This window comes from Choristoneura fumiferana, chromosome 9, assembly GCF_025370935.1.
Source record: "Choristoneura fumiferana chromosome 9, NRCan_CFum_1, whole genome shotgun sequence".
Taxonomy (NCBI): Eukaryota; Metazoa; Arthropoda; class Insecta; order Lepidoptera; family Tortricidae; genus Choristoneura; species Choristoneura fumiferana.
In genome coordinates, this window is record NC_133480.1 from 5,749,021 (window position 1) to 5,771,181 (window position 22,161).

The 22,161-nt window shown below is 36.8% G+C and overlaps 1 protein-coding gene across 2 annotated transcripts; it reads left to right on the forward strand.

Moving 5' to 3' along the window:
* Positions 1-3,374: 3,374 nt before the first annotated feature.
* Positions 3,375-22,038, forward strand: LOC141431042 (luciferin 4-monooxygenase-like). Of its 2 annotated transcripts, XM_074092008.1 has the most exons (11): positions 3,375-3,670; positions 5,045-5,252; positions 5,715-5,910; positions 6,100-6,237; positions 6,952-7,102; positions 9,344-9,478; positions 10,217-10,348; positions 12,708-12,788; positions 13,826-13,972; positions 15,277-15,442; positions 15,935-22,038. In XM_074092008.1, the coding sequence occupies exons 1-11, from the start codon at positions 3,563-3,565 to the stop codon at positions 16,183-16,185; spliced, it is 1,713 nt and encodes a 570-aa protein (XP_073948109.1). In that variant the 5' UTR covers positions 3,375-3,562; the 3' UTR covers positions 16,186-22,038. The 2 variants fall into 2 exon arrangements, with proteins under 2 accessions (XP_073948109.1, XP_073948110.1); XM_074092009.1 differs by lacking the exon at positions 9,344-9,478.
* Positions 22,039-22,161: the final 123 nt, after the last annotated feature.

Sequence of the window (22,161 nt, forward strand, 5' to 3'; positions counted from 1 at the left end):
AAACACACAGCACTAAGGAGTACAGAGGAGTAAAGTACGAAGGTGAGGTAGACGAAAATAGTTCCACTCCTGTTGGCTCGTGCTTAGGCACCGACTTCAAGCCAGTAGAAAATTAGTTTCAAGTTTTAAAAAAATACATTATATTACAAAGCAATGCATTTATTTTAGGGTTACATGAAGGTACAGTGGAACAAATTGAATCATGACCCAGAGTGGAACCTTTTAATAATCAATTTCACTATGATTTCCTTGACAAAAGTATGAGATGTCAACATGACAGTAGTAGCACAAAGGTCACGATTCAATTTGTTCGACTGTACATATACTATAATATAAAATCAACATTTAAATAAGACTTTGATCACATATAAATTAAGCGATCGCTAGATATAAATCTGTTACTTGTGACATAGAAGGCTGTTATTTATTGCGTCGTAGGCTTTTAAATTTATCTAGATTGAGGGCGATAGATGTATTATCAAACCAGGCCCACTAGGTAGTAGGTATAGATCGAGCTGTATTTAATTGTGACTAGAGATGCAACGGATATCCGGCCAGTATTCGGTATCCGGCCAATCCGGCCAGTATTTTACTATTCGGCCGAATACCGTATAGTATACCGGCCAAAACACTATCCGTTCCATCTCTAATTGTGGCATCAGTCACACCTAGAACCTTTTCATAGAAAATAATCATAGTGATATCCCATTGTTGCAGAAAGGAATTCACCATGGGACTTTCTGTAAGAGCGTGCTGCGGTAGGTCAATGATGAAATGATTATGTAGGTAGTCATCGTCATCTCGCCCTTTCCCAGCTTCATCTGGGGTTAGGCCCTATTCTATGAAGTGCAAAATTCGAACTTCGTGTCTTGTCGTCCTGCTGTCGCTAATATATTTTAATACGAGAGTGAGAGAGACGGTATGATACGCACTTCGATTTTTCCAATTTCTTAGCAGCCTCCCAGGTCTTCTTGTGCGCCTGCACCACAATAATCTGTCATGGGTTAGCCACTTAACCCACCGCCGGCGAGTAGCGACAAGAGAGTGTTTTTAGTATGAAAATTTGGCCACCAAGAGGCTGGAAGTCCAATGCTCCTTGCTTGATGCTTTTGATGTTGAACACTTGAAATTATTCTATAGGTATAGTAATTAACTATTTAAAAGTAGGTACCTATTAAATCTAAAAATAAAGAATTCTAAGTAACTAATACACAAATTTATAGACAAAAGTTGGTTTGTAACTGTTCGTCTGGAATAACACATAGACTATTTTTTATCCCCCGGTATCCATGTAGAATCGATAAAAAAATAGCGCTCTATCTCTAGACACTTGATATTTCGCACGCGTGTTCGTTACACGATGTAAATGAAGACTACCGTATAATGATCTAGGAATTCCCATGGGCATTTAGTAACAGCCTGGAAGTTCCATTAAACTGCCCCATTAAATGGTTAACGCAAGCGAAGCCACGCGTAGCGGCTAGTTAAGTAGATAGATAGATAAAACGTTAATTTGGTACTGCAAACACACAATCAAGTAATAATCTAACAAATTACTACTTTGTTATGCAGCTTGGCCGGAATATTTTGCTAGATAATTCAGTTGTTCGATTCATTGATTATATTCTCAGTCAAAAAAACTCTTATCATGAAAACTCGATCTAGCTTGGTCTTATCTCTGGGAAAACGCTTGTTATCGAGTTTTAGCCTGAGTGAAGCTCGGTCGCCCAGGTACTATGACTTATGAAATCAAAATAATATAAATGATCACTTGCTAATTGTTACATATTTGCTGTGATTTATTTTTCAAAAGTGTTTTTCAATGAAAACCCACGTCAAGAGCGCTTACCTTCTTTGAGTGAGTGAGTTACAAGTATGTATAGGTACTTAGATACAACCATTATCTAAATATTTATGTAGAAATATTTGGACGAATTCGGTATATGCAAAATCGGAAGAATGGAATTTCTCATAATTACACTATCTGGAAAATCTGGATGCATTATTCGCCCTTTAAAAACCTCTATTTCTCCGTTTTCAAGATCTCAAAACACACATAATATTATATGTATCTACATTTATATAGAAACTGCCCGGTTAATAGTCGTAATATTACAGATAGCTCGAATTTTAATATATGTATAATCAACTGATTAGGGCCTGAATGATAACCCGATTTCCAAAAGTTATCTTGACCGAATGTGAGCCTGACTTATAAGTCTGAGGGTTCCGTAATTTAAGACTCAGAAAAAAAAAGTTTGTATATATTTCATATTATTTGTACGAAATAGAAAGTTATAATATTTGTGATTGACTGGCTTTCGGACTTTCTCTTTGTGAGGTTTTTACTACTAATCAAATCTTATGGCGATAAATACAAAGGAAGACTACAAAAGCATCCAAACCTACTTGCGGGGCAACTAACAATACCAGAACTTACTCGTCGTCTAAAAAAGAGACGAGATATCTTTGATCATGATGGTCAGGTCAGAACATAAACTGACCACAAAAATATAAAGGGCTGTACTCCGCTGGGAGTATCTCCCTACTCATACGCCACTGACATGACATCTGCTTATAGCCATTAGGGCTGATCGCATGATTTTATCAAAAAAAAAACTAATCTTATAATTCTACATGAATAAAATTACCGCCCGTAAAGGTTTTGAATCCAAAGTTTTTGAAGATAATTTGAAATTCCTGGCATCGCGGTAACCCTTAAATTTATTTTTTTGTTTACGTCCCACAATTGTACATAATATTTAAAAAAAACAGGGACTTTACAGACAGACCAGTATTCTTGTACAGTCACCAGCATTAATATCTGTCACAGCAGAGCGTGCAAAAATATCTGACACGTCCTTCCGGCCCTAGAAACAGAGTCGTATCAGATATTTATGCACGCTTGTTGTGTCAGATATTGGTGGTGGTGACTGTACATAGTTTAGTTTTGGCTCCTCCCCTACATGGAAGGTGGGAACATTTTTTTTTACAAACACCTATAAATAATTTATCATAATATACTAGTAGCAGTGGTATTGGAGGTAATCTTCGGATAGGTCTTTTAAAACCTTACAGATTTGCAACGGCTATTTTTCAAATTTGGGGGTTTGTTGGCGAAATTTTAATTGCTCATTCTTGTTGACGCCATGTGTCCTCAACTAGCTATAATGTTAGCTTAAAAAAACTTACAGTTACTTACTTATAGTATGTCGATTAAAACGCAATACACCTAGAGTAATATGCGGATAACTGGAATCAGTACTGTGCGTGGCCCGTCACTCTTTTGGTCGATTTATTTTCTTTTTGTCGTACCCTAAGTAATGTATATCAGTTGTCTTTTAATAGCTCATTATGGAATCGACCTACTGCAGTCCGTTCGATGGCTTGAGCTGCATTATCAAAACTTTAGTAATCTGATCAGTAAACTCTGCTGTTATAAATTGCCCCACATTGCGTACAAATTTCATGAATTAAACAAATCACACACCTGTAAGTTAATGTGCACGCGGCTGAAAAATAACTCAATTAAATAAATTGCTAATTGAACAGTGAGAAGAAAATGCAAATAAAAGAGAAGAATAATGTGGTGGTCGATGATGATTCTTATCATTTGGGAGACTTCTTTCTGGATTATATGAACCAGCCTACTGAAGACCATATTTGGCAGGTAGGTACATTATACCTTTATATATGTACTAAATAATACACACAAAAATAATATTAGATGAATAGAAAAACAGAAACTATGCACGAGCTTCAAAAGCGGGCTAGAAAGTCATAGTACATTTAGATGGGACAGTATAGGTATCCGTGAAGCCGTCGTGGCCTAGTGGTTTGACCTATCGCCTCTCAAGCAGATGGTCGTGGGTTCAAACCCCGGCTCGCACCTCTGAGTTTTTCGAAATTCATGTGCAGTATTACATTTGAAATTTACCACGAGCTTTGCGGTGAAGGAAAACATCGTGAGGAAACCTGCACAAACCTGCGAAGCAATTCAATGGTGCGTGCGAAGTTCCCAATCCGCACTGGGCCCGCGTGGGAACTATGGCCCAAGCCCTCTTATTCTAAGAGGAGGCCTGTGCCCAGCAGTGGGACGTATATAGGCTGGGATGAGTATAGGTATCTCTGAAACTAAGACATGAAAAAATCTGTTCTAAGGAACTAAGTATGCCGTCGATTTTTAGTTAAAAGTTTAATTTCAGTCATGTTTGCTGATTGTACTTTTTTAATCGTATTTGAATTGTCATCTGACTAATATGTATACCAAACTTCACGTCAGTCCGCCCACTAGAAGTTAATCAAATTTAAACCTCAAGATTTGGTTTCCGGCAGATAGACACCGGGATTGGAATGTAAGTAGTACCAACGTCACTAATTTATGACATGGTTTATAAGAACAAATCATAAGCTACCTACATAAATATGTCTTATAATTTCAGAGTTACCTATACTGATCCATTGAAATGGGGTATCCTGGTATCTTACTACATACTTTGAAAAAAATCTCGTCAAATCAAACAAAATTGAACCATGAAATATTCTTATTAGTTTACTCATAATTACTTTTGATATATTGAGGTCCAAGCTATTTTAAAAGTAGCGACGATATTTAAATATTATCCCGATTTACCTAGTCTGTTCCTAATGAATTTAATTGCTTTAGTGTTGGCACAGTACCAAAAAGGAGCAGTATATAGGGCTCCACAGAAAACCAGCGTTACTGCACATAATGTGTGGGAACACAGTCATGCTGATTGGAGGCTCTTTTTGGTATCCTGTCGTGTCACTATGTAACTTAGTTTTAGTGCTAGTTCTTATAATTTATGTGCACAATTTACATTTGAAACTTGCCATAAGACTTACCGTGGTTGAAAATTTCCTGAGGAAACATCGACACGCCTGCGAAGCAATTCAATAGTGTGTAAATCTCCAAATCAGAACAGGGCCCGCGTGTGAACTACAGCTAAAGTAAAGTCATTCTGAGAGGAAGCTTGTGCACTGACAGGTGTATATATAAGTTGGAAATAATGATTTTTTCCAGATTGATGCGGGAACTGGTGAAATAGAATCTAAACTGTCAGTGAAGTCCCGCTCCATCAGGCTGGCGAAATGCCTCAGGAATGCAGGCCTGGGTCCAGGAGATGTGATTGTAGTATCAGGGTGGAATCATTTGGATGTTCACATACCTTTCTACGCAGCTTTTATGAATGGACATCCGTTGGCTGGAGTGGATCCACTATACGAATTCGGTAAGTGCCTCCCTGAGGATCCTACAAACAATGTAAATGTGACAAATTGTGGGTTCGTTTGATTGTTTCACGCCAAAAGAGCTAGACTGATAAAATTTAATATGTTGCTAGCTTTATCGTTCCTTTTTGTACAATAGAGTATAAACAAACAAACTAAGTAGATGACCAATCAAATTTGTCTAATCCAAGCTCAACCAAATACTCCTTGATATATTATTTTTGAGAGTGATGAAGCAATAACCAAGAACTAATAAAGTAAATAGATTATACTTTAATGATTATATCAAGACGATTATACCAAATACCAATCTACCGCAATTAGGTTTCAACCTCATACCTCCGCCTAGGCAATACAATATAAATCATTATTGTTTCCCATAAGGCGATAATGATAATCATGGTGATAACGATATTATCATAGCACTACGCAGTGAAATTTAACAGGATCTGTTTATTTCGCAGAGGAGGTCAAGCAGTTATTCGATACAATTAAACCAAAGTTGGCTTTTTGCGAAGTGGAAAGGCTTAAAGACTTTGACAGAGCAGCGAAAGAAGTTGGTTTGAGCATGAAACTAGTAACATTTCATGGTGACGACGATTACTCATATGATCAATTTATAAAAGACTATGATGACCAGACACCAGAAGAAGAGTTCAAGTACGATATTCTATTACTAACATACGTAGATTTTTATCCCTTTAGACCAAATGGATAAAACATACTAGCTGCTATTTAAAAAAAGTCTCTAAACATATTGTTTTGCATCATCAACGTTTTTACACTTTGTTGCTCTAATACAGTAGGTATCAAACCTCCTAGAAAATTTACTATATCATATTTAAACAGAGCTGCAACATTCGACACCAATAAGATATACGCCTGGCTCATCAGCACTAGTGGAACCACTGGTCGACCAAAAGTAGCTGCTTTCAAACATCAAGATTGTCTGAAGATTCTCCGCTTAAACAAGGTTTTATGGGAAAAGTAAGTGTTATTTGCTACCACAATAACAAAAGAATACACGAATTCCGAAAAAATAACTCCACTTAGCCCTGCTGTTATATTTAAGGAATAACTGGTAAGAGAGCTTAAGAAGACAAAAGAGAGATGGCTTTAACGCTTCGTTCAGTACCAATATACCTAATATAAGCATGGTTTGGCTTTATTACTTATTGATAACTACAACAACTATTCTTACTGACTGACATGCGTCTGTTCTCATAATCTGGTGTGTTTCACTCTTTTCAAATCTTTTTGATCTTCTTCTCTTCACTCATGTTCACTTTAGCATTGTTTACTCGTGCTTGATGGTAAATATAAAATTTGTTTTTCTGCACCACTGATCGACAGCGTTATCGCTTGAATACTTTGTGATGATCCTATTCAGAGTTGTTGCATCTGTTCATTTATTTATAAGTAGTTCATTTGTAAGTAGGCGTTTACTATTTTAATAATTATCAGACGCGTAGCCAGGTACAGCAACAGCACCCCAGTGCAAAAATGAAATCCCAGATGTTTGAATAATATCTTCTCTTTCTCGGCGTCGTTTGCGTTTAATGAAAGGTTTCAAGGCACCACTAGGCTACTTTTTTATTTCTAATTTATAGGCTAGAGTCCAGCGCGCGAGCACCGGTTCAAAACACCACCTAGTTTTCCAATGGCTACTATAATGATCACTTTATCTTTTATATTTCACAGGACTCCAAAACCAGGACTGACCTTATCAAGTGTTCACTGGATATCATCGTACTTGGTTTCACTTAGTTCCATCACGGCAAACCACATCAAGTTGCAAACTTCTTCACCTATTACGTTGGATCACGCTATCGATATCATCAATAAATACAAGGTATAATTATATTTGATATATTTTGATTCCACTGCGATAATTTTGCAATGCGATAAGATTTCCACCTGATTAGCAAAGGCATCGTCAGTGACATAATGCACTGCAACACGAATGTTCCCAAAATAAATATTCGAGATCATGACTTGCTTCTAAAGGGACTTTATATTGAAAGTCATTGAAATGTTAAAGGAGTCAATGATTTTCAAAATAAATTTCATTAATATGCAATTGATGATCTCGATTAGTGTATTGTAACATTTAAAATACATAAGAAAAGGCCGTTGTTGAATATTGGTTTATCACAAATAAATAGTTCATTAACTTGGCAAATAAGTGGCGTTATATTGCTATATATATATATCTATGGGAGAATCTTGTTTGGTCAAGTGCGAGTCGGACTCGTACATGAAGAGTTCAGTAGTTCAGTATTTTTTTTTCAAGATTTTTTTTTGCTGACTGTATTTTATGCCCCTGCGTACCAAAGTACCCGTCAAGACGAATCAAACGAGTCCAAACTCGATGCGGTGGTGTCGTTTATCACAGAGTTCCTATGGTCACCCGCTAGCTTTATCATTAGATCATCTCCATGTCATAATAATATTGCATTGTCGTCGGATTTATATATGCGTGTAAAATTTCAGCTCAATCGGTTGACGATATCCACTTCAAATTTGAGTTGAAAGATTCCACCCAAGCAAACATAATATATAATTAGGTACATTACACTACACTGCAAATAAATATATTGCTTGTAATAAGTTTTTTTTTAAATTTCATTTTTGATACAAGATTTTTTTGCCGAATATACTCGTACTTATTGTTGACTGTACTTGCATTGTCATCTAAACTAAATTTCAAGTCGGTACTATTAACTATTGAGGAGATCCCTCCTGCAGAGACGATCCTGGCAGGACCAGCAAGATGTCACTACCAGATTATTGTATTGTCACCAAATTTACATAAGTATGCCAAATTTGAAGTCGATCAAACCACTGAAAGTGGGTCAAATTTGTTGGGTAGTGTATGTCTGCCATAAATAACTCTACAATTGTCATTGACGAAAACCTCTATGTTTATGGATTTACGAGAGCCCTTTGCTCCTCCCCCTTCCTCTGCTGCCGCCTTTACGGACGGACATACAGAAATACAAAATGTGAGTTTCTTGTAATGTAACAATGAATAAAGGATTGTTCTACTCAGTAATGTGATGCCTATCAATAGAGCACAGCCGTGCCTCTCGCTCCGTTAGCATGTTTCCAATTTGATAACTTATTTCCACTGTTTGTCGACTCGACACCTGTCGTCATCCTATCAAAATTTAGCTTCCAAGATTTGACCCAAACAAACAATAAATAAATAAATAAACAAACAGGGCAAGCTAAAGAAAATCTTCTAAAAATATCGCCGAAATGTAAGCACTTATGCAAGTATTTCGAATAAAAAACAATTTGAATTCTCATCCTCTTTGGTTCTGGCTGTTTGCTTCTGAAACCATTGCCCGCGCCGCGCGTGGTTCAAAAAGAATGGCCGTCAGCTCGGTTCATTCGCAGAAAATTCGGCGGACTTCGTATGTTGTAATTAAATAAGAACAGGCTCAACTAGAGTGTTTTTTTTTTAAACTGTATTATAAACCTTGTAAATAGGTGTTAAAAACTTAGTATGTTTTTTGTTTTTTTTGTCTAAAAAACAATAAGTAAACATAGTGATTACTATGGTGCGGATTTGGCGAACGCTTTATCAAAGTTGACTTTATTGAGGATTGTGGTTTATAAATTGCTTCATTAATTTTGCACAAAAACGAATAAACCACACAATCAGATAGTCACTATAATATTATCAAAGGTTTAATAAAACATCATTAAAATCGCAAACTTAAAAGTAAATAATATTCAAACGACATAGCTAATACCGTTAGCAACCAAAAGACGCTGAAAAAAAAACGTTTCTTGTGTGACGACCCCCTTTAATTTGTAACTTTATTTTATTTTTAGTATTTGTTGTTATAGCGGCCACAGTAATACATAATCTGTGAAAATTTCAAGTGTCTTACTTTTACGGCTTAAGAGATAGAGCCCTGTGACAGACGGACGGACAGACAGACAGACAGACAGGCAGACAGACAGACAGCGAAGTCTCAGTAATAGGGTCCCGTTGGCACCCTTTGGTAACGGAACCCTAAAAAGTATGCCAGTTGATTGGTGTTGTCATCATCCCTATTCTAAAAGACTGATACTTTTCCAGCCCATTGCGAGCACTGGAACCCCTGCTCTCTTCGCTGGAATAATAAAACATCCAAAGTACTGCGATCTGACATGTTTCAACAAAATTGTTGTCTACGGATACTCTATCGATGAGGCAACCCTGAACCTAATGAAAGTAAGTATATAAGTAATCACTACAAAACACAACATTTTGTACTACATTACTGGTAATGGAGTACAACATTTTCGCTAGATAACCCAGAGAGTGAGAAAGATATACCTCACTTACTAGTTACGTGTGTATCTTCGGATACAACTCGATACACAAACTTTGTCAAACTTTTCATTACTGACGTCATGCAAAAATTTAGGCAACCTTATGGGAATCAAGTTTGTACGGCACCACACCACTGATATATGTATGTATTTATTAGAAAACTAGTTTACCTACTACTTCAGATAACAATGATAGCTAACAACGTGTCCGTAAAAAGGTTAAAAGAACTGTTAGTTCAAATTAGTTCAATCTGTGGTTCAATCAAGTTAAAATTCTCAGTAATTATATTATGTTCTCTTATTATTATGTTCTCTTTCAAACTACCTATATAATGACCCGGATAACTCACGTCTTAAATCGAGTTTAGCGAGTTTAACAGAGCGGTGCGCAGAGCGGCGGCGCGCAGTGCGCGTGTTGCAGCAGCCGCTGAGTCGCGTTGCTCCGAAGACGAAGGGCTATGGATTAGCCCGAAACATGTCGACCTAAACTCGATTTAAGACGTGAGTTATCCGGGTCATTATATAAAAATATGAGTGAGTCTCACGGTAGTTTCATGTTCAAACTACCTATATGTATTTTTCTTAAATTTATCTAGTTTTTTAAAGAGCCTTAAAAAAATACTTTTTCTGTTTTTAGTCTCGTATGCGTGAGGATGCTAACGTGTGGAATATGTTCGGGCAGACAGAATGCATCGGGCCCGTATTTCTACCAGCTCCTCATGGCCCGGTCGGCAATGTTGGAAAAGACCTCGAATTGGTGACGACACAGGTAATTTCCATTGAGAACACATATGATGAAAGAATGTGACGTCTCTCGACGAAACATAGATGTCGCTAGTGCTGCAGCATAGCATAGTAGAAATAAGCAACCTGAGATAATAATATGTATGCATAGGAAAAATTCGCGTCTAGATTCCTGTCCAGCAGTGGTGTAGGGGTTATAGCACGCAGCACGGATTGCTGAAGACCTGGGTTCGATTCCCAGTGCTGGTCTCTTTTTCTGGTTTTTCTGTGCATCCATGTCTCAGTTTGTATTTTCGATATGGGAACACATATGATGATCAACCAGAAACTATTTAGGAATACTAGGCTGACCAAAAACTAATCGAAGTAGGTACTCATCACGAAAAATAAAATGGCCCAACAAAAAAAGGTCACAAAATGAAAATGTATTAAATAATATTGTTGTACTTAATGTAATGTAATTGTTGTAATGTATTGTCTTTTTTTGTAAGAATTATTGATTCTTACTAAAAAAACGTTGATTTCGTTGAGAAACGAGCTGTCAATAAAAAAAAAAAACATTAAATATCATAAAATAATTGGTTCACACTTTGAAAGCTACGCATTTTGTTAGTTAGTTAAACAGTGTTTTCAATTATACTTTTAAAGTTCTCTACACATTACACCGTATCATGTCATGACTGTAATAGGAACGTGTCAGACGGAGTGTCAAACGGAATGTCAAACGCATACAAGACGCGCGACGGCGACGGTTGGTCACGAAGCGTGCTAGTGGGCATAGTCTCATGCTTTTCGATGCAAAGAATATTATTTTTGCATGACATATTGCTCTTACGGTCATGATATGATGCGGTGTACCTAATGTGTGTAGAGACCAGTCCATAAAACTCTATTCCCACCGGCTTGTCCAATATTTACAAAATAGAACAACAAGACATACATAATTTATGAAAGATGTATATAAGCGATCTTTGCTTCGGCTTTACCACAGGAATATCTGCCGCCACGCCAGTGGTAGAGACCATAACTATAAGAATCGAATAAAGATAGAGCATACATGAAAATGGTCAATTTGTTATCGGAAAACTTTTCCGATTTGAGCATCAGTTTTAAAACATGCGTAGTAACAATAAAAGTAAATCAGTCAATTAATTGCTATGCTGATTAATCTCATGCGTCAATCTTATCATAATGTGAAATTTATTTATTATTTATAAAATCTAAGACATACCTACTTGATTACTTTAGGAGTAGCGAACTACAATAGTTCGGTCACAGCTTGTATTTTCGGCGATCCAATACTTTCTGGGAAATTTGATCCTTTTGGCCCTACGCAGAGACGTTAGTTCTCTCTGCGTTTTTTATAGGATCTACAAATGGGGAGTGTTCCGACGAACTCTTCAATCTCATCCCAGCTGCTAAGTTCCATTACCGTAGCACCGAGCATAAGGGTGGTTTTCACCTGCAACATCTTGATGATTGGTGCTCTTCCACTGTGCGGTTTCAACGTTTCTTTCTTCCTCGCACGTGTAAAATATGAAATGGACTCGCTGCTGGAGTTTTCCCGTCTAGCTATGATTTGGGTACCTTCAAAAGGCGAGTGTGTCGCCTATTGCAAGGTTGGCAACGCACCTGCAGTCCTAATAATGCTGTAGGTGTAGGTGTCCATGGGCAGCGGTGATCACTTACCATCAGGTGACCCGCTTCGTTTGCCAGCTGTTCGATAAAAAAAAACTACTCCGTCGTCTGCGGCCGGAAGATATCCGCTGTTGAACAAAGGATTCCCTTTAGAACTCCACAATAAACACAAGCTTGCCATTGCCTCCGTCGTCGGTTGCACGCAGCTCCCTAGTAAAAACCAACTCCCTACCAACATTGCGTCTGTCAGTTCGTGGGCGCCACTCCAGAATCTTTCTTCCCCAATGAATATTTTCTGTGTTGCAATATGGTGCCACTTCAACTTATAATAATTTTTCAAGCTAAGTTGGTAATTCATTACGAATAATAATAATAATATTTCTGAGACTAGTCTTCTGTAAATTTTCGTATTCTGGACTTCCGTACTCTACGGAGTAGCAAGTACTAGTAGTTTATGTACAGGCTGGATTAAAATTAACAAGGAATATTTTGACTGGTCGTTGGGTTAGTTTGATTGAGCACCCTCTATGAATATTTTGTTGGTAGATATGTTTTTAATAGTACGGATTGAAAAAGATTATATTCATTGATTGATGTTCAAAATACATCACGTCAAAGAAGGTTCAGCAAAAACAATCAAACCACATTTTGAAATAAAAGGTATCACAATGCGGTCACCATAGGGTTGCCGAGCAAATTCAGCGTTTTTTTTTTATTTGGTTAATTTGTAAAAACTTTTTTATCAGATCGTCGACCCAGATACAGGATTGGTAATTTCAGAACCAAACAAGACAGGCGAACTGTGGACGAAAGGCCCGAGATTTGCGGTAAGTTTGCACAATTAATTAATTGCTTTACGAAACTAGCTAGAGTCCGCAGCTGCTCCCCATACTCTGTACTGTACCTATCCCGTGTGAATATCAATTGTAGATATAGAATAGCAACGTGATTGAGAGACTGACAGATTTGCACAACTCAACCACTGGATTTGCACAAACTAAGCATAGATTTTTCAAAATGTCTATAGGTAGGATAGATTAAGAAAATCAAATCTCAAATAAGCTTCAGCTGTTGGGACCCACTCGAAACAAACTATTTTATAAATTTCCAGTAATTTCCAATTTTCTACGCAGCTTTCTAATTGTGTTCCGTACGAACCTTCTACAAACTTTAAAAAACTTAAGAAAAAATTGAAATCGTTAAAAGTCGTTCTGAAGTTATGCCGTAACCAAGGGGAAATAGGGGTTAATTTTTACCCGACTGCAAAGAAGGAGGGTTATGTGTTTGACGCGTATGTATGTATGTATGTATGTCTATTTCTATGTCCTTTCGTAACTACTCAACGACGAATGATACGAGTACGTTATTGGATTTGTCTTGATGACGCGAGTGACACTCACTGGGTACCTACCTACATGAAATTCTTGAATAATCAAAATGGCGGATTTTTGGCGCCAAATTGCAAGTTTTCAAAAAATGTTTTTTATTCAAATCTCTCGAGTAGGGTATCAAATGAAAGGTAACAACTAGCCCATTCTAAATATATATGGGTTATAATAGTTTTAATCTACCATTTTCACAGAACTATTAAAAAAGAGTGAAATAAAACAATAAATTTAAAAAATCAAAAACCCGACTGCGACTAGAACTTTGTTAAGTAGCTAACTTAAAGTTCAACTGTCAAATCGTGACGCTCAAAAATTCTTACCTAATGTCCTCGACTTGTTTTCTTCTTTTTATTATTTTTTAAAGCAGTCGGGTTTTTTGATTTTTAAATTTATTGTTTTATTTTATATAGATGTTATATCATTGGATACATTTTTTCCGCGCAGACACTAGTATAGTTTATTTTTAACGTTTACAGGAATACTATAACAATCCTGAGGCGACAGCGCAGGCATTCTCAGCTGACGGCTGGTACAAGACGGGAGACCTCTTTTACAAGGATGAAAACGGCTACCATTTCTTCGTGGATCGAATGTCTGGCTATTTCAGATACCAAAATATTTACGTACGTTAAATTTTATCCAAGTATCTCATCATCACCATCATCATCTCAGCCGTAGGACGTCCACTGTTGGGCATAGGCCTCACCCATAGACCTCCAATTGCTTCGGTTGGCAGCAGCGTGCATCCTCGTGAACCTGCGGTTTTAACCAAGTCTTTCGTCCATCTCGTCGGTGGACGTCCTACGCTGCGCTTGCCTACTCGCGGTCTCCATCTCTACTCGAGAACTTTTCGGCCCCAAAGGCCATCTGTCCTCCGTACTATAATTATGACCTGCCCATTGCCACTTCAACGAGCTAATTCGCTTGGCTATGTCTGTGACCCTTGTTCTTCTACGTATCTCTTCATTTCTGATTCGATCTCGTAGATTCAAGTATCTACTCTGTATGAATTACCATAAACATACCATAAACGTGACTTATCACGCTAAACACACACCCTACACTTCAGTCTACTCGTGACCACGGCCACTGATATGTGGTCGATACGTCGAGGTAAATAAAAATCATAGATGGCGTTAGTGGCGCTGCTTAAGTGACTATTGAAAAGAAAGCAAGTTGAAATGTTGGTGCATGTTGGTCTAGACCCCTGTCCAGTGGTAGTGTAGGGGAATAGCACGCAGCAAAGATTGCTGAGGACCTGGGTTCGATTCCCAGCGCTGGTCTATTTTTCTAGGTTTTCTGTGCATCCCTGTCTCAGCTTGTGTTTTCGTCTGAAATATTTATATAGATTTCACGGGATGACCGTAAAAGTAACAAAAATTTGGAGTTGAAATAAAAATACAAAAAAAAAACTCCAAAAAGTAATCATAATTGCCTTATAAAAGATTCAAAATCTTATTAAGTATTTGGCTTATTGTTATGTAGTTGGTGAAAGTGGTTGCGACGAATTGCGCTTTTGGTAGCGTTCATCGTCATCTTCACGAAGACACAGGTAGCCCGCACGCAACTTTCGCGATGGCGTCAACTTAAAAGCAGGTCTGCCAACGCTGCGTCTTCCAGTTTGTGGTCGCCACTCAAGAACTTTTCCCTTACACCAATAGCTTTTTAATCCCGACAAAGAAAGAGGAGTGTTATAAGTTTGACCACTACGTGTGTCTGTGTGTGAAACGGGTAGACCGATTTGAATGCGGTTTTTTTTATTTGAAAGCAGGTTTTCCAGCGATGGTCTTAGACATGTTTTATCAAAATCGGTCCAGCCGTTTTTGAGATATTGAACGTTGAAGTGACAAAGTTTTTCAACTTTTTGTTGGTCAGGTTGTTTATATTTTCTAAATTGCCCTGATTTTGACCTTCAACGTTTTTTCAGGTCATGCCCATGGAGATCGAGCGATTGCTCCGAGGTCATCCAGGCGTGCTAGACGTGTGTGTCTTGGGCGTCCCTGACCCCGTGGATGGCAAACGAGCTGCCGCAGTTATCATGAGGGCACCTGGCTCCGAAGTCAGTGAACAGGAGATCAAGGGCCTTGTAGCTGGTTGGTATCTTCTGTGAACATTTTCGTTAGGGCGCTTTCACATCAGAGCGCTAATATTCAGGCGGTTATTGTAAGATTTCCTGTCTAACTACTTAGTCATAAATCATAATGAACTGAGTTGAGGGATGCGTCATTTTAGCTTAGACAAGCTCTATATTGTAATTCACCGATGATTAATGACTATACTACATTTATTAAGAAATGATCACCCCCACTTTACGTCTATGGGAGGTACCCTAAAAAATTTCTTTTATATTTTTTATTGTACCATTTTATCGGCATAGTTTACATATATATCCATGCAAAATTACAGCTTTCTAGCATTGATAGTCCCAGAGCAAAGCCGCGGACGGACGGACAGACAGACGGACAGACATGGCGAAATTGTAAGGGTTCCAATTTTGCCATTTTGGCTCCGGAACCCTAAAAAAGAGAGTTGGGCCTAAAATACTATACTACATAATATTTAATTAATTAATCATTTATTTGCAGACAAACTCGCCTACTACAAGCATCTCCATGGTGGTGTTATTTTCGTAAATGAGTTCCCTAAGACAGTTACCGGGAAAATAGCAAGAGCGAAAGTAAAGGACATGGTGCTAAATATGCTCAAAATAGGGGAGAAAACGCCCGTTACTAATACTGGAAATGTTAAAAAGTTGATAAATAACTTCCAACAAATCAGCGTTCCTGTTGATTCGAGACATGTTCCTGCGAGAGCACAGTTACATGCTTCAAAATAACTTCGTTTTGCCCATATATAAGAACTAGCGTTTACCCGAGGCTTCGCACGCGTAAATCATTAGACACAGCAGTTGAATTTAAATTCCAGGATTTTATTAAATTCTCCTGGGAATTCCCTAAAATTACATCGTGGTTTTCATTGACGTTATATTATAACAACTATGCCAAATTTCATGACTCTAAACCCAGCGGTTGTTATATTTTATCCCTATCCCGTGGGAATATCGGGATAAAAAGTAGCCTAGGTTTTATTCCAGATGTCCAGCTATATACGTACCAAATTTCATGACACTTAGCCCAGCGGTTGTGATTTCGAGATTTTATCCGTATTCCGTGGGAATATCGGGATAAAAATTTGCCTACGTGTTATTACAAATGTCCAGCTATTACATACCAAATTTTATGAGTCTAAGCCCAGCGGTTGTTATTTCAAGTTTTTATCCCTATCCCGTGGGAATATCGGGATAAAAAGTAGCTTATATGTGTTATTCCAGATGTCCATTTATCTACATACCAAATTTCATGACTCTATAAGCCCAGCGGTTGTTATTTCAAGATTTATCCCTATCCCGTAGGAATTTCAGGATAAAAAGTAGCTTATGTGTTATTCCAAATGTCCAGCTATCTACATACCAAATTTCATGACTCTAAGCCCAGCGGTTTTTGTTTCAAGATTGTATCCCTATCCCGTGAGAATATCGGGATAAAAAGTATCCTATGTTTTAATCCAGGTTATAAAATAACTTTTTGCCAAATTTTATCCAAATCCATTCAGCCGTTTCAGCATGAAGAAGTAACAAACATACTCACTCACAAACTTTCACATTTATAATATTACTAGCTTTTACCCGCGGCTTCGCACGCGTAAACTATTCGGTGTGGTAGCTGCAATTGAAATTTTCGGGATTTTACAAAATTCCCTGGAATTTCCAATATTTATATCGTGGTCTCATTGAGTTTGTGTTGTTAATAACTGTACAAAATTCAAGACTCTTAACCCAGTGCTGAAGTTTCAAAATTTTTCCCTATCCAAATTCAAATGCAAAATTCAAATTCAAATCATTTATTTACTCAGTAAATAGGCCGCAATGGGCACTTTTACACGTCATTTTTTATACTACCAGCGCTTTCGGAAAGACCATCATTGCCAAGAAGAATGCGTTGCAAGAAACTTGGCAGAAAGTCTTTTTTCAAAATAAAATAATTACAAATAAAATACTTAAAAACTACAGTATACAATTAAAGAAAAAAATACGAAACAATAATAATAATAATACAGGGATGTATGGGGTCCCTTAGTTACAAAACTATACCGTGGGAATATCGGGATAAAAAGTAGCGTACTTACGTGTTATTCCAGACATACGGCTACCTACATCCAAATTTCATGCCTCTAAGCCTAGCGGTTGTTATTTCGACATTTTATTCAGGTATCCCGTGGTAATATCGGGTCAAAAAGTCGTCTATGTGTTTTTCTAGACATCCAGCTTCCTACATACCAAAATTTCATGACTTTAAGCTCAGCGGTTAATATTTCAAGATTTTATCCCTATCCCGTGGGAATATCGGGGTAAAAATAGATTATGTGTTATTTCAGACGTTTAGCTACCTAAATACCAAATTTCATGACTCTAAGCCCAGCGGTTAGTATTTCAAGATTTTATCTCTATGCCGTGGGAATATCGGGGTAAAAAATAGCCTATGTGTTATTCCAGAAGTCCAGCTACCTAAATACCAAAATTCATGGCTCAAGATTTTATCCCTAGGTATCCCGTGGGAATATCGGGTCAAAAAGTCACCTATCTGTTATTTCAGACGTCCAACTACCTACATACCAAATTTCATGGCTCTAAGCCCAGAGGTTGTTATTTCGAAATTTTATCCCTATCCCGTGGGAATACCGGGATAAAAAGTATCCTATGTTTTAATCCAGGTTATAAACTAACTTTTCGCTAAATTTCATCCAAATCCGTCCAGCCGTTTCAGCGTGAAAGAGTAACAAACATACTCACTCACACTCACTCACAAACTTTCGCATTTATAATATTAGTAGGATAAGAACCTAGTAATATTTTTTTTTTATCTAAGCGTCGTCGGTGTACACTACATTTGCATACCAAATTTCTAGTTCAAGTCGATTCCGTTGAAGAGTTCCGTCCTGCGGAGACAATCCTGGCCTGACTACCAGGATGTCACTACCAGATTTAGTATTGTCACGCAATTTGCATAAGTACGAGTAGGTATACCAAATTTCAAGTCAATTTAACTACTGGAAGTTGGTCGAATATAACTTTTAAGATTTGATTACAGATAGACAGACTGACAGACAACGGGACAAAGCTTACTTATAATATACGTTAATAAATTCAATTGAATTATTTATTGCATTACAATGATTAGGTATGTGTAAATAATACATGTCAAGTTATAAAATTACAATTAAATTAATTTAAATAAATTAATAATATTAAGTAATTCAAATTAAACCTAACAATGCCATTAATATAATACATATAACTGGAGAAAAAGAAATTAAACAACTAAAAATCCCCCCTGCATCGTGCCCGATTCAAAAGTCCCCGTTACACTGGCTGCATTGCCCCTCTGTGCCGCAATGGACACCTGTTGAACCAGCCACGACTTAGACCGGAAATCAAAACCTTTGTGCCTTAGACGACGACCCAGCTCTCTAAATAAATCCAGGGCTTCCAAACATCAGGGCCCCGCCGTCTCCACCGCAACCGTTACAAAATAGTTTACGTGATGTGCGTCAAATAAACTTTTCCATTAATTCCTTCACTCTTTTATCGCCTACGTGACGTCCTGATGTTAATAATTTTACGCAAATAACCGCAGTAGGTACATAATCAATTACCTGTGAGATATAAATCTTACTATTTGCTTAAATAGATGGATATCTTTCTGAAAACAATTTGCGAAATGTCGTTAGTTATCTTGCGATTGTATCGTATTTGGGGCCACTTATTATTATAGCATATAGGGTAAGATCCCATTGTACAGTTCAGAACCATATTTGTTTTTGATCTGAATGTGATAAAAATACAACGCTGCAAGATTCTCTAGCAAAATTTTACCGTAATAGGTACATTTTTCATAATTAACTTCGATACTTTTATTTTCAACACATAAGTCGTATGTTTCGAAAGTGAATGAATTTACACTTGGTAAAGAGATGGTTCTAAATAATAAAAAGTAGATAGCTTACCTATCAGTGTGCCACCATCCGTATTTTTTATGATATTTTATTTATTTCATAATTATTTTTGATTTTAATGTACTTTGTAAGTATTTATCAATTAACAATTCCTAATATAAGTATGTACCTGACTAATAATAAAAAAAAAACAATAACAAAACTAAAACTATAATATATGAACTAAATTAAAATTACAAAGTAAAAATGTTGTACAGATTTTCTGCCACAGGCATTGACCCAAAGACACTGGCAGCATTAGGTACCTCTCTGAACTGTTATTCATTACAGAAGTGGAGTCACGGTAATTACATAGTTTCATTTGATATTGACAATCCGACGAATCAGGAATACGACGAAACGGGAATCCGACGAAACAGGAATACGACGAATCAGGAATAATTCGCAAATTGTAGGGCTACTATGAAATTCGAAAATAGAAGGTCGTATCCTACCGTCCCGCTGACGCTAATATTATTTCATACGAGAGTGGGAGGGACGGTACGATACGAACTTCGATTTTCGAGTAAATGTAAATTTCAGAATTAAATTGTTATTGTTATTATTATTTATTTTTTTAATTTATGACGGTGGAAGCAGTCTACACTTCCACTGAACGTAGATTATAGTTAGTGTTTAGTTTTGTAACTAAGGGACCCCATACAACCCTGTATTATTATTATTATTATTTTTGTATTTTCTTTTATTTCATTGTATACTGTAGTTTTTAAGTATTTTATTTGTAATTATTTTATGTTGAAAAAATGACTTTCTGCCAAGTTTCTTGCGGCGCATTCTTTCTTGGCAATGAAATGATGGTCTTTCCGAAAGCGCTGGTAGTTTAAAAAATGACGTGTAAAAGTGCCCATTGCGGCCTATTTACTAGATAAATGATTTTGATATTTTTTTTGAGTTCCGTGGTAGCCCCTCTGGGCTGGGGTCGCCTGAGGCCAAAACCAGACGAGATGTTAGGTCTGTTTTTTTTTGATATTTTTAATTTTTAACTGACTTTTTATTTAAGCGTTTTGATTAAATAACAGTTAGATAGGTAGGTGCAGAGTTGTACAGCGGGATCTTATACTAATAGTAATACTTAAACCTGGCTAAAGAAAGATTCAATGCAATTTAATGAAAATAATTATGCAATAGCCAGCGCCTTCTGCAGAGAATCTGCAGCAGGTGGCGGGTCTCTCATATTAGTGAAAAATGGTTTAAAGTTCAAAGAACGCAAAGACCTGTCCAGCCTTTCTGTTGAACGTGTATGCGAGATCGCTTCTGTGGAAACGGAACAGTATTTAATTTTATGTATATATAATAAAAAAAAATGTTAATAAATGTTAGTTAAAAATAAATGTAAATTAAAGGTAACCTTATTAACATTCAATGAATATCCAGCGGCCCCACACTAGGCAATGCCTGTCACGTGGCGGCCTGATTTGGTTTTAAAATAAATTAACAATAGGAAAAATTACTTAGTATTAGCCGATTACATAAAGTGAAATATAAGGCCTTTAAATATATATATAAGAACTTAGCTATCAGTTTAATGAAGGAAGAGATAAACCACCAAACTCGAGTATTCCTTTGTTTATAAATACTATGGAAGATGTTCTAAGGAAATGATGAGATGTTCTAAGGTCTTTGACTATGAGTGAGAATCACGAAAGTTTAAAACAGTTTATTCCTGTTTTAAAATCATTTCATTTAAATTTCTTATTTAATGAACCCACCAGAGTCACAATCACGATGAACGTTTCCACCAGTATGTCAGGGATTATTCAAAATTATATGTAATAAAGCAAAAGCAGCTCATGTAACTAATAAAATTAAGTCCTAAGCTCTAATGATAAAATTAAAACAGTTTGGAAAATTATAAATACTGAAACTGGTCGACGTAAGAACGCGGAGTCCTCTATATATCATTAAAGACTAACAACGTTTTAGAAACGGATGCAGTTAAAGCACCTAGCTAACGAGTCTAATACCTACTTCTCTAAAATCCCCATCGAAACGGCAAAGTTAGCTGAATCTGGCTGAAAAACCTGTTAATTAAGTGTCCCATCTATGTATCGTGTCAAGGAATAAGATTTTACATATAAGAAGGCATGTTAACGCGTATAAATAAAATGCGAGCCCGAAATCGTTTGACATTTACTCCGAAAACGACAGAGAAAAAAAATTTTTTTTTTTTTTTTCAAAGTATCTTCGTGGCCATTATTAAGTGCTGAAAGGAGGCGATTACCTACGTATGAATATTTTACTGCGATATAATTAAGATTAGGAATAATTGATAACCGAGTAAATTAATATATATTTTTTTTATTTCGTAGTATATTGTATTAAATAAATAATTGTCTGTCTGTGTGTGTTTTTTATTTATTTGGCTCTGTCCATGGGAGGACAATTTAGCCAGTGTTTAGTAGGTTGTGCTGTTGTACGGGAAAAAATCTATAAAACGAAAAAGGGGAGAATGAACGATGACAACGCGAAGGAAGGAAGACATTTTTAGTATATAATGATTATGTTTACTCAGTTCCCCAAAGATGGCACTGTGCAATTTGTGGCAGTTAATTTATTGACGTGTAAGTTTGTTGTATTATTAAATTAATTATTCAATTAAATTTGTTGATATCCATTACCCCTCTTCTATACTTAGAGTTAATTTGACTAAATCCTTTTTCAGTGACGTATTCATGTCTCAACGTATCTAGCAACGTATTAATTCCAGCACCATCTGTTAGTTGAGCGGGGTACTCGAAGT

Bases quoted from the DNA above. Each gene is read 5' to 3' on its own strand.
- LOC141431042 (XM_074092008.1), top strand. From the start codon at position 3,563: ATGCAAATAAAAGAGAAGAATAATGTGGTGGTCGATGATGATTCTTAT. The intron at 13,973-15,276 runs GTACGTTAAATT...ACGTTTTTTCAG, and splicing joins TCAGATACCAAAATATTTAC to GTCATGCCCATGGAGATCGA. The intron at 15,443-15,934 runs GTTGGTATCTTC...ATTTATTTGCAG, and splicing joins GATCAAGGGCCTTGTAGCTG to ACAAACTCGCCTACTACAAG.